At 40.7% G+C, this 12,409-nt stretch overlaps 1 protein-coding gene across 1 annotated transcript; it reads left to right on the forward strand.

Moving 5' to 3' along the window:
* The first annotated feature begins 8,984 nt into the window (after nucleotides 1-8,984).
* LOC112144878 (retinal cone rhodopsin-sensitive cGMP 3',5'-cyclic phosphodiesterase subunit gamma) lies at nucleotides 8,985-10,933 on the forward strand. Its single transcript, XM_024269725.2, has 4 exons — nucleotides 8,985-9,267; nucleotides 10,432-10,568; nucleotides 10,642-10,679; nucleotides 10,747-10,933. The coding sequence occupies exons 2-4, from the start codon at nucleotides 10,441-10,443 to the stop codon at nucleotides 10,821-10,823; spliced, it is 243 nt and encodes an 80-aa protein (XP_024125493.1). The 5' UTR covers nucleotides 8,985-9,267; nucleotides 10,432-10,440; the 3' UTR covers nucleotides 10,824-10,933.
* The last annotated feature ends 1,476 nt before the right edge of the window (nucleotides 10,934-12,409 follow it).

The raw sequence follows: 12,409 nt of genomic DNA on the forward strand, positions 1-12,409 counted from the left end.
CAAATCCAAACTTGTGGAGGGCAGCGATGAGAAACTTCCAGTTGACTCTGTCGAAAGCTTTTTCAGCATCCAACGAGAGTATGTTCAGCAGCTAAATTTTTTGATGAATCCCAAATTAGTCTAAAATAACCCTTACATTTACAGCACTTGGTGGTAAAAAACCTTCAACACACTTGAAACAACTGTGGACTGCTTTTGTAAGACTGGAGATCTTTGTGTGTGTGTGTGGGGGTGTGGGGGTGTGTGTGTGTGTGTGGCTGAGATGGAGTGTTCAGAGGTCGTCATGGTAATGAGCACAAACAGAGGCAGACGCAGGTCTGCGTCTGACTCTGAAAATAAATGACCAGCACTTGGCCCGAACAAAAGCTCATATCTTTTGAACACTACATGTAGTGTGATTTTTATGTTTTTGTGCCCAAATACATAGAAGTACTCGCAAGTTAAAAACGAAGCACCTCAAGAAATCATCTCCACCAAAAATGCATTAGGCTTAATGGAGGAAATCTTCAGGTTTAGCTGATATTTGGGGCTGCTGTGGTAAAACTACATGGCTGATGGTTTTCAAAGTTGTATCTGAAAGCCAGAAAAAATGCCTACATTTTGATGTCAAAACATTTTCTGTGAGGGACACAATGGCTGAGTGTGAGCAGGTTGAATCCACTTCATGTGTTTTCTTCCTCTCACTCTGCTCCACTCTTCTTCACTCTGCTGCCTGCTTCCAACTGACACTAAATCTGTATTGCTTTTCATTCATAACTGATGAATGACTCAAAGATGACATGTTGGCTTTGAACAGCGATATTTTAAAAACCATAAGGAGTTTTAAAAATAAAAATACAAGTTGAAGAGCCCAAAGACTGCTGAACAATTTAAAAGTTGAATGGTTTCTGTAGCTGAAAGTCTACTTGACTTCTATTGTTTTGTAGAGCTCAAGTTTTTTACTGAAAAATGAGCTTTTGAACATTCCATAAGCCATTTTCAATGGAGTTAAAAAAGTGGTAGCTGGTTGAATAGTTTAAAAAGTTGAAAAGTTATGAAGTTGAAACTTACAAGCAGCTATCTCCCAAAAGAGATGGATATCTTGATTGCTGAATGAGCTGAATAGGTCAAGGGGTTAAAGAGCTACAGAGCGACAAAAAACGTACGGAAGGATCACTATAGTGCTGACACAGCATTCACACTATAATCCTTCAATATTGGATGTTCTATTGAAAATATCAACTTTTGATTTGAGCAGATATTATTATAACAGTTTCTATTTTGCTTGATGTTATTTGCATGTATTTCAAGTGCATTTAGCACAAAAACTGATGGAAATTCATGTTGGCCACATTTGATAGATGCAGCCAAGATGCAGATTGCTGCATGTTGGCTGGATGTCTTTAACTGCACCATGGCTAAATGTAGTTGTTGTAATAAGATGCATTTGTTGTTTTTCGGGATACTTTAAGGGGTAATTGTAAAAATAGGAATGGTTTAAATAGGAATATTTTTTTGACAGTTACAAATGATTTTGATCCTTGTTTCCCTTTATTATCCTGCAGGATCAGACATGGTTATGAGCAACAGCAAAGAGGAGTTACGTCAGAAGATAACACAACAGTTATTAGTTTTTCTCTATTGTTGCTATTAGAGACAAAGACAGAGAGACAAGAGTAAGACAGAATGGAGAGAATGACTCAGCTGGATATTAAAAACATCAGCGACGGTTTGATCAAAACACCATCCAACAGGAAAATGGATGATGGTCAGTAGAAGTGGCATAGAGTTGATCTGCCAGATCAAAGCACTGTTTATGAACAAAAATACATTACTCCTGATTTTCAGGTTTTCAGACCTGCATCCATCCAGCTCTTTAGGAAGGTACCTGCCTCACAAATTACAGTGAAAAAAACTGTTTTAAAGCATTGTGTCAACTGAAGGACATGAAACTGAGAGTGTCTTTGTGTAGGAATGACAGAGTTCTGAGGAGCTGAACTGTAGCTTGGCCTCATCTCCGACTCTGCAGAACCCTCCAGAATGAAAGGAGCGTTTATTGGAAAGCGGATGAGGCTGCTGTGTCACTGCTGATGGTTCTGCTGAGTCACAGGAACAGAAATGTCATGCTCACACGGGCAGACACGCTTTGGGACGGCTGGCGGGTTGACTCACCCCCCATGCAGATCTGGTGAACGTTATGTAAGCTGCTATCATCCTCATGACTCAGCCATGTCTTCAAACACCACACGTGTTTCCGCTGCTAGACACTCCAACATGAGCGCTTCCTTCACAGGGAAATAGTTTAAATTCAAAAGAAAACAAAGTTGATAGAAAATCCAACCAAAAAAGAAACTCTGGCAAACATTCTATGTGAATAAGTTCAAAACTTATTTCCTGTAGACTTTGGGTTTTCTTCTTATGAGAAACCTGAAAAACCTACAACACACTTGAAGATAACTGTCTTGCTATATTCAGAAATCTTCATTCATTTATGGTGGAGCCCATGTTATTAATGAAAAATGTTTTTTTAGTATAATACATTCTATGATTTCTGAGATAATCTAACAATCTTTTCTGATCGAAATGAATAATAACTCCATCTTGTAATGTGATGTAATGTGTAATAGTGATTTCTAGAATAATTTCATGTCCTCTTATGTCATCAACAAGCACTTTATCTTTTCTACTTAATTTGACTCATAATGTATTTACCAAATAATGTGGACTTGGACTAGTAGACTATAAAAACTCTAAATAGAAGTAAATAACTGATAATGATAACTGTATAAAAGTAAAAAAAAAACATTAGGGGTGGGGTTACTGGATATGAATTTGCTCCTTCCCTTTCTCTTTGACGCAATAATTATTTGACATAATTTACAGAAATGGTTTTCTGCCATCACTCCAGTCCAATGTGTGGAAACACTTTAGATTTACAAAGTCATGTGACCATACAGTGTGGTAGAATGTTCTATAACGATTATAAGGATGTGGAAAAACAACAGTGGGCTGAACTGTATTAAACTAAAGTCTCTTTGTTCTTAAAACTGTTGTATAAATTTTTGTTTTTGGTTCAGTTTAGTTTATTTAATTTTAATAGCAAACAATAAAAAAAAAATAATACTCTTGTCCTTGGTGAAAATGAAAGGGAACAGAAAGAAGAAATCTTATTGTCTCTGCCCCATCTAAATCAATCAAGCCATTTAAACTTAATCTATCTCTTTGTATTGTAATGTAAGTGAATATTTTCAATTAACTTCTGATTTCGTTTTACTTTTATATGTAATCTTTGAATTAAACTCTTGTGCTCATTAAAACATGTTTCTGAATGTATTCTCTGACACTTAAACCGTGCAATAAACAGGCAGACAGCTGAATCCACGTGCAGCAGGTTTATTATCAGAGCTAAAAGTCCACAAAACTAAAGGAGGGTCAGACAGGCAGAAGTCATACAGGGGCATGGGATCACCCGAGAAGAGAGAGAAGAGGAGTCAGAGTCCAGGCGAGGGTCAGGGGCAGACGGCTGGCAATCATAGTATAAGCAGGGTCAGAGACAGAAGATCAGATCCATGTAGAAACGCTTTGTGTTCCAGGCAGAGTGGCACAAACAATACTTCGCACTGAGTGACAGTGTGGAGCCAGACTATATACTGAGGAGGTGACAAGATTATGGGGAAACAGATGAAGATGATGTGTCCAGGTGAAGGCAGGTGGTGAGGTCAAAACTCTGGTGAGTGCTCTCTTTGGTGGCTGGAGAGGGTGGCAGCAGGTTGTTCCATGACAGTAGCAGACCTCCATCCATCCATTTTCCTGACCGCTTTGTCCCTTTTGGGGTCGCGGGGGTGCCAGAGCCTAACCTGGCTGCTGACGGGCGAAGGCGGGGTTCACCCTGGACAGGTCGCCAGTCTGTCGCAGGACCTCAATCACAAACCCATTCACTCTCACATTCACACCTAGGGGCAATTTAGAGTCACCAATTAACCTATGAAGCATGTTTTTGGACGGTGGGAGGAAGCCGGAGTCCCCGGTGAAAACCCACGCATGCACGGGGAGAACATGCAAACTCCACACAGAAAGGTCCCAGCCGGGAGTCGAACCGGGGCCTTCTCGCTGTGAGGCAAGAGCGCTAACCACTGCGCCACCGTGCAGCCCAGTAGCAGACCTACCATGGATTTTTCTCATGTGCCTTATAAAGTCCTAACTGAGGTTTCTAAGAGTGATAATTAGTAAATCACAGTAGGCCAAATGCACGAGTCTTTTCCTCCCTTGTGGGTAAACATACTCTATTGCTCTGGTGTTCAGGGCTTGTTCCTGTGCAGCCAGGATCAGAGCTTCTGTGCTGTCGCAGGCCAGCCCTCTCTAGCCATTGGTAGGACTTCTTGATATCAGCCACTTCAGTTACTTGTACTTGTACTGGTACATCCCATGGAGGAGCTTGTCCTCCCATGAGGTTCTGTCCTCCAGCATCCTCTGGTTTCCATTGTCTGAGACATTCACTGAGCACGCTGTCAGTTGGGGCCTTGAGCTTGACATATTCATGCATCTTGGATGTCTCATCCTGGATAGTGGCTTCCACGCTCACTAGTCCTTGGCCTCCTTCCTTGCAGCAAGTATAAAGTCTCAGGGTGCTGGATTTGGGATGGAACCCTCCATGTATGGTGAGGAACTTTCAAGTCTTAACATCTGTGCTCTGTATCTCTTCCTTTGAACATCTTATTATTCCTGCATAATATCTGACGACTGGCAGTGCATAACTGTTTATTGCCTTGGTCTTGTTCTTGCCATTGAGCTGGCTTCTCAGGACTTGCCTTACACTTGGAGGTATGGCTGTTGCAGCTTTCCTTGTTGCCTGTTCCAGATTGCCATTTGCCTGTGGAATTCCAAGGTACTCGTAATTGTCCTGAAAAGCGAATACAACCATGTAGAATATTTCTGAAATAAATATTGTACAAATGTAGGTTATAATTGGTTAGGTTGCCTTTTATTATTTATGTAAAATTGCTTTAAACAGTGTTCAGCTGCCAGCTTTGCTATTCTAAACCATTGACACCGGAAGTGACTCTGCACATGACTGGCGATGTGTGACGTCACATGCTCTTTCATTTTTCAAACTTTTTTGTATGTTATGTGGCAGACTTTTGTGATGTGCTCTATACATGAGTTGTAGGATGGAATGAGCTACTAATTCTAATTTTTTATATTTTCAGCTTTATAAATAGTGGTCTATCTGGGTCCCAATGTTACCGTATTTTCACGACCAAAGGGCACACCGTATGAAAAGGCGCAGTCTCATTTATGCGTGCCATTTCTGTATTTAACACACACAAAGGGCACACCTGGTGATAGGGCGCAAGTTTTATATACATATCCTCTACTACCGTACGTACGTCCGCCTTACAACAACACACAAGCATACACGTGTGCGTATTTAAAAAATAGATCGGGAGGAAAACTGAGTTTGGTTGTGCTTTATTTAAGTATTAATTACAAAGTAATAAGCACATTACTGGTAACAGTCATTAATCAAATCCATCGAAGTCCTTATCCTCTGTCTCACAATTGAACAGCTGCGCTAAATCCAACATGGCAGGCTCGCTTTCGTCACTGTCAGTCACTTTCTGTGCCGTGCGGCTCCTCGGAAATGATGCCGGCTTTTCCGAAAGCTCGAACCACTGTGCCAGCAGACACGTTAGCCCAAGCATCCACAATCCATTGGCAAACTGTGGCGTAACTTGCCCGGCGCTGCCGACCACTCTTCGTGAAGCTGTGGTCTCCTTTGGTCATCCATCGCTCCCACGCCGCTCGCAGCCTCACTTTGAACGGCCGGTTCACACCAACGTCCAGCGGTTGGAGTTCCTTGGTCCGGAATAACAGCAAGCGTAGCGTTCATCTGCTTCACTTTCTGTTTCACATCGGCTGTGAGATGTGCTCGCATAGAGTCACAAATCAGAAGCGACGGCGATGTGTGGAAAAAACCTCCCGGTCTCCTTACATACACCTGCTTCAGCCACTCCTTTATCATATCCTCGTTCATCCAGCCCTTTTTGTTTGCCTTAATAATGACGCCTGCTGGAAATGTCTCTTTAGGCAAAGTTTTTCTCTTAAAAATTATCATCGGCAGTTTCTGTCCGTTAGCGTGGCAGCCAAGCACAACAGTAAACAAAGCCTTTTCGTACCCCGTTGTGCGTATCGCTACCGTGCTGGTTCCCTTCTTCTGCACCGTGTGACTCACAGGGATGTCAAAAGTCAGCGGTACCTCGTCCATGTTTGTGATGTGGCTCGGCTGGATGCGCTTGTCGGCGATGTGCTTCTCGCAGTAAGATCGAAAGTTCGCCAGCTTTTCAATATAATCCGCCGGACGTCGCTGCACTACTGTAGTCCTGGTACGGATGGAAAAATGGCACCGTTTCATAAAACGCCAGCACCAAGACGGACCTCTTTTGAAATGTTCAATTTTCATTTCCTCCACTAGCGTTACCGCTCTGAGTCGGATGGTGACAATCGAAACGCTCCTCCCGCTCGCTCTTTGTTCGATGATCCATTGCTGGAATCTTTCCTCCAACTCCGGCCACTTCGCCTTATGTCCGCGGAAACTCAGCTGAGTCTTCTTCACCTGTCGGAGCTCGTTCTCCAGCTTCCTCCACTTGCGAACCATCGACTCGTTAATTTTATATTCTCTCGTGGTGGCTCGATCCCCATGTTCCTCTGCGTAGCTGATAGCCTTCAGTTTAAACCAGGGGTCTCAAACTCGCGGCCCTCGGGCCATCTGCGGGATGATGATTTGCGGCCCGCGTCTTCATATGAAAGATTACTGTTAGTGCGGCCCGCAAGGTTGATATAAATGACAGTTGCTCTGTTCAGAGCTGAACGAACCAATCACAGTGAGGTATATGACTCTGGAGGCGGGACATCGGCGGTCTGTCCAGTACCTCCTCACTCATTCATTCATTTCTTCAATCAGCTGGGAGGAGGAGGAGCCATAAAGCACCGAATGGGATTTGTGTGACAAATTCTCGTGCCCCGCGCGGGGAATTTGCTGCTGTCGCCGCGCCGCGTGTCGAAGGGGCTACCAGTTCCGTCTGTGGATATCTCTCTCAGAATGAATGAGAGACAGATATGATGTCGAGGAATACGTTTTTTTGACGTGCTGACTGTTCCTAACCAGAACTCCACAAGCTCCGAGCCGCAAACCTGTAGCCCGCCCAGCGCGGCGATCCGCTGCGCCCACCGGTCAGACACGTGATCCCGAGCTTGGCTCGGGCCTGCGTGCGCATGTCTGTGACTTTTAAGGTTCACACACCGACTGTGTTGGCGCACATTCCAGTCCATGTAAACGCAAGTGGAAGTCCGATATTCTGCTACGCGCGTTTGAATAGAACCCCCATGGAAAGCTGAGACCGAATGCGCACTGATGCAGTTGGCGCGCGCGAGCACCCCACACCTACAATGAATGGAAGACATATACAGTGGTGGGAAAAAGTGTTGGTACCCCTCAGTTAAAGAAGGAAAAACCCACAATTCCCACTGAAATCACTTGAAACTTACAAAAGTAACAATAAATAAAACACCTGTGATGTCAATTAAAGGACACACCTGAGTTAATCATGTCACTCTGGTCAAATAGTTTTCAATCTTTTATTGAGGTACCATCATTTTTGTCCAGGCCTGTTTCATTAGTTTGTTTTTTAAAATAATTATGTTAATCAGCAATTCAAAATTGATGGCCGATTTTGATTGTTTAATTTTCAAAATGTTTTAATTATTGTTACTTTTGTAAGTTTCAAGTGATTTCAGTGAGAATTGTGGGTTTGTCCTTCTTTAACTGAGGGGTACCAACACTTTTGTCCACCACTGTAGGTCAGATTTATTTATTGTGAGAAGAGTTCTACAAAAATCTACAAAAAATTAAATCCTTCAAAGATTTTCTCGTTACCGGGGCTTCTCTAACTCTGAAGGAGGAGCTGTTAATACAGATATTTGAAACTGAACAAAAATAATGAGTTTTCTCTAGTCAGTCAGTCAATATGTGGTTTCTTCAGTTGTCTGTATCTGTTGTATGGTCTTTATTATTATTTTATTTATTTAGTACTAATTTATTTGTTTTTTTTTATTCATCTTTTAATGTACATGGTAAAAAACAAGAAAACAACAACAGAAAATTCTATATAAATTATATATAAAAACATTACACCTCAATTATGTAGTTCTAAATGGAATAGGAAGAAGTTGAAAAAAACTTTTTTTAATCCTACCCCCTAGCAATATATCTTAAGTTTAATCTTCAATATAAACTATTTCAGAAACGGACATTAACTACCCTTATTTTTTTTTGTATATAAATCTACACGCACAAAGATCTATACATGTCGTTTATTATTTATTCATTATTTTGTGTTAAAAACAAAGATATCTGAGAACATTGGAATGTTTTCTCAGCGATTTTCTTGTGAAAATCCTGATGCGGCCCAGCCTCACCTAGATTCTGCCTCCAGCGGCCCCCGGCTGAATTGAGTTTGAGACCCCTGTTTTAAACTGAGCTTCATAAGCGTGTCTTTTTGCCATTTTCAGGGTTGTTAAAACAGCAATGTTCTGCATAAAGCACATACGTGTTGTTTTATACACAATCCACACCCACACATCCCCCTTTAACGTTCTCATGTTCTCAGAGAACATTCGCCTTACAACATACACAGAGGGCACACTGCCCCACAGGCGCATCGCACATTTTGAAAAAAATCTAAGACGTTTATATGCGCCTTATGGTCCCAGTGATGATTCTCATTGCTCATTTCTGTAATATAAATATGGAGTTTAGGGATTTCTTGTACGCATTTCCAGAAATTTCTATTAAATATATCAGATACTGAAGAATTATTGAACCTGATAAAACAGTAAATAAAGCTTCAAACTGATCAGGAGCTTTGTTTTGAGGGTTTCTCATCAAAGAGTTTTGAAAAACTACCAGGTCGGGATCTTTAAAAATGAAATTCTTCCTAATTTTACAGCCAATTAGTCAGGTTCCTCGTAAACATCTAGGTAAAAGTAATCATTCATTAAAACATTTCCCTCAAGGATAATGATGATGAAGCTGTTCCACTAATCCGTGAGCCTAAATCCTCCTCAGCTGCATGACGCTGTCGATCCATGCAGGCATATAAGGGCAGGTCTGGAGATGAGGAGACTGTTCAGAAAGACTGCAAGAAGAAAGAAGACTTACCTTCTTTGTCTTGCATCTGCTTTTTGGCAGTTTTTCTCCGAACACAAATCTCCTGACGCAAAGCTAAACAAGTAAGTCCTTTTTTTTCTCTCAGAGAAGCAGTTTGAAATGTAGTTAAACAGATTTTTTCTTCTTTTTTAAATTATTCTTGGTGGTTTGAGATCAGATAGGGTCAAATTTTTAAACTAAAGAAAAAAATCCTGTTTAGTTGGAAGAAAAATTGCTGTTGCTTTTTCTGAAATTTCTGAATTTTAGCTCCTTTTTGTCCACAAACCAGAATTGACCTGAGCGTAACAAGCAAAGCTGCTACAGATGGCAAAATAGGAGCTTCAACTGATCAAATATTTCAGTTTTTGTTTTCTTTTTTTATTAGATGACCAAATAAATAAATCAGCAGTTTTTCTAAGATAAAGACAGAATAAATGCCTATATTTGAGGACATTGCAAAATAAAAACAAACAAAAAAAGTTTTCATCTATCCACGGACCTCTTCGTCTTTAGAGACGGTCCACAATGCTTAAACTCTATAGCTTACCAGGGTTTTGTCACATTTATCCAATGATTTGTTGACTTTGTTAAGTCACCATCCAAACTTTACTTTGATTCTTTTCTTTATACTTATTTATACCACTGAGCATTCGGCAGGCGTCCTCACTGTCCATTTTTAAAACACTTCTTAAAACCCATTTTTATCGCCAGGCTTTTGACACTGTATGAGACTCTGTTCTGCTGGTGTGTTTTATTGTTTATTGTTTTATCTTTGTTTTTAATCTGGTGTTTTTATGTATTTTATGTAATTTATTTCTATTTTTATCTGTTTTTAACTTTTTAGCCGTGATTTTATTGTTCTTTGAACTTTTAATGTGCGGCGCCTTGTTTGACTGAGGTCATTTTAAGGCGCCGTATAAATTTAATAAACTTAAACTTAAACTTAAACTGAGTTAGAATTCCCCAGATTTAGGCAAGAACTCATTTGAATCCCAGTGAAACGCTGTCAGGAGGTGTAACAAGTTAAATAGTCAGACTTGGAAAAGGCCATGGTTCACCTCCTGTTGCTTTATCTAATAACAGGAGACTTCTCTTCACAGATGCCTTTCTCTGGAATGGCAAAAACCAAAAATAATGTGAATCTATTTTCCAAATTCAAAGTCTATATTAATCTTATTAAGCAATTTTTAAAACTGAGCCATTCGATATGAAAAGCAGTGCTAACGTTTCTATTTTGTGTGATCCAGCTCTCCAAGATGAATGCAGCAGCAGCAGAAGCAGCAGCGGCAGCAGCAGCTGGAGGCCACAAGCCCGCCTCCTCAGAGTTCCAGCAGACGGAGAGCAGGCAGTTCAAGAGCAAAGCCCCCAAACCTGGACAGAAGCGGTGAGCACAGCTGCGTCCTCTCAGTCCAGACGCTGCTCTGCAGAAACTCACCTGTGTTGTTTTCTACCTGTAGTTTTGACAGCGGCCTGCCGGGGATGGAGTCGTTTGACGGTAAGTCGCCTTCAGTAAAACTCCTCCCCGCTGTAAGGTGGTCTTATGTTGCCCTCTCGGCCTGCAGATTCTGCTGTCGTCTGCCCCTGGGAGGAGTTTGGAGATGCAGATCTGAGCGAACTAGCCCAGTTTGGCATCATCTAGATCCGACACCCCATAACCAAAGAAGACACCCCAAAAACACCAGCACTGCCCTGCAAAGATTTTTCTATTTCATTCAAATCCTCAAATAAACCACATGCATATCCAGTCAGTATGATGTCACATTTCTTTCTTCATGAATGATGATCAATGTATACTGATTTAAATTAAATGTAATCTCTCAATATGAAAATGTTTGGAATTTCAAGTGTTGTAAAGTATTTTATGGAAGTTTTTTTAGGTCATAATTCAAAGTTTTATGGATTTTTCAACTGACAATTCAATTTGCAAATTCATCATGCAATTTGAGAGTGCATTTTGCAATTTGTAATTCAATATTCAATCAGGGGCTGCACGGTGGCGCAGTGGTTAGCGCTCTTGCCTCACAGCAAGAAGGCCCCGGTTCGAATCCCGGCTGGGGGATTTGGGACCTTTCTGTGTGGAGTTTGCATGTTCTCCCCGTGCATGCGTGGGTTTTCACCGGGGACTCCGGCTTCCTCCCACCGTCCAAAAACATGCTTCATAGGTTAATTGGTGACTCTAAATTGTCCCTAGGTGTGAATGTGAGAGTGAATGTGTGAGTGATTACGGTCCTGTGACAGACTGGCGACCTGTCCAGGGTGTACCCCGCCTTCGCCCATCAGTAGCCGGGATAGGCTCCGGCACCTCCGCGACCCCGAAAGGGAAGAAGCGGTCTGGAAGATGAATGAATGAATATTCAATCAGGCTTGCAAAATGATAATTGTGTGAATGCATTCAATATTGAGATTCTTTTTTTACGTTTTCTTCCGTACGTTTTTTGACACGTAAAAACTCAAGCACACTTTATGCGATTTACACAATCTAGGTATCAAAACGTTCAGCTCATTAAGGACATTACTGCTTGTATTTTTAGTAGTTGTGCACTTTACAGTTTTTGCGTAGTTACACAATTTGTGCGTTTTTTCAGCCCCATTATAACTACTAGGATTTTTTTACAAATTCCTGCAAATTACACACTTTATGCAATTCAAGCAATTTAAAACATTCAGCATGTCCAGAAATTCATGCTTGTACTTCCAGCATTGTTAAAATTCATACAAGTTACACAAAATCAAACAATTTAACACAATTTTACACAAATTTGTGCACATTTTAAGCAAATTTAGCATTTTATGCAATTTTTACACATCCAGAATGTTCAGGAAATTCATGCTTTTACTAGACATTCTTACAATTACACAAGTTACACAAATTTACACAGCTGCATAATTTTACGCAATTTAAGCTATTAATACAGTTTATGCAATTATTGCAATTTAAGCACTTTACACACTTTACACACTTTAAACACTTAATGCAAGTTATACAATTTAAGCAATTACTGCAAATTTAAGCAATTTACGCAATTTACAACAACCGCATTATCGCGATAATGCATTCACACTAGCATTTTCGCAGGTAATGCGACTTTTCTAGTTCATTTTGTAATTTACAATTCAATATGAAAATTTACAATTGGATATCACAATTTTCCAAAATAAAATATTGCATAAAAACAAAATCAATTGCATTGTAAATTGTCATGGGTTTTTGACGTCATTATTCAA

This window comes from Oryzias melastigma, linkage group LG5 (genome assembly GCF_002922805.2).
Source record: "Oryzias melastigma strain HK-1 linkage group LG5, ASM292280v2, whole genome shotgun sequence".
NCBI classification, from domain to species: domain Eukaryota; kingdom Metazoa; phylum Chordata; class Actinopteri; order Beloniformes; family Adrianichthyidae; genus Oryzias; species Oryzias melastigma.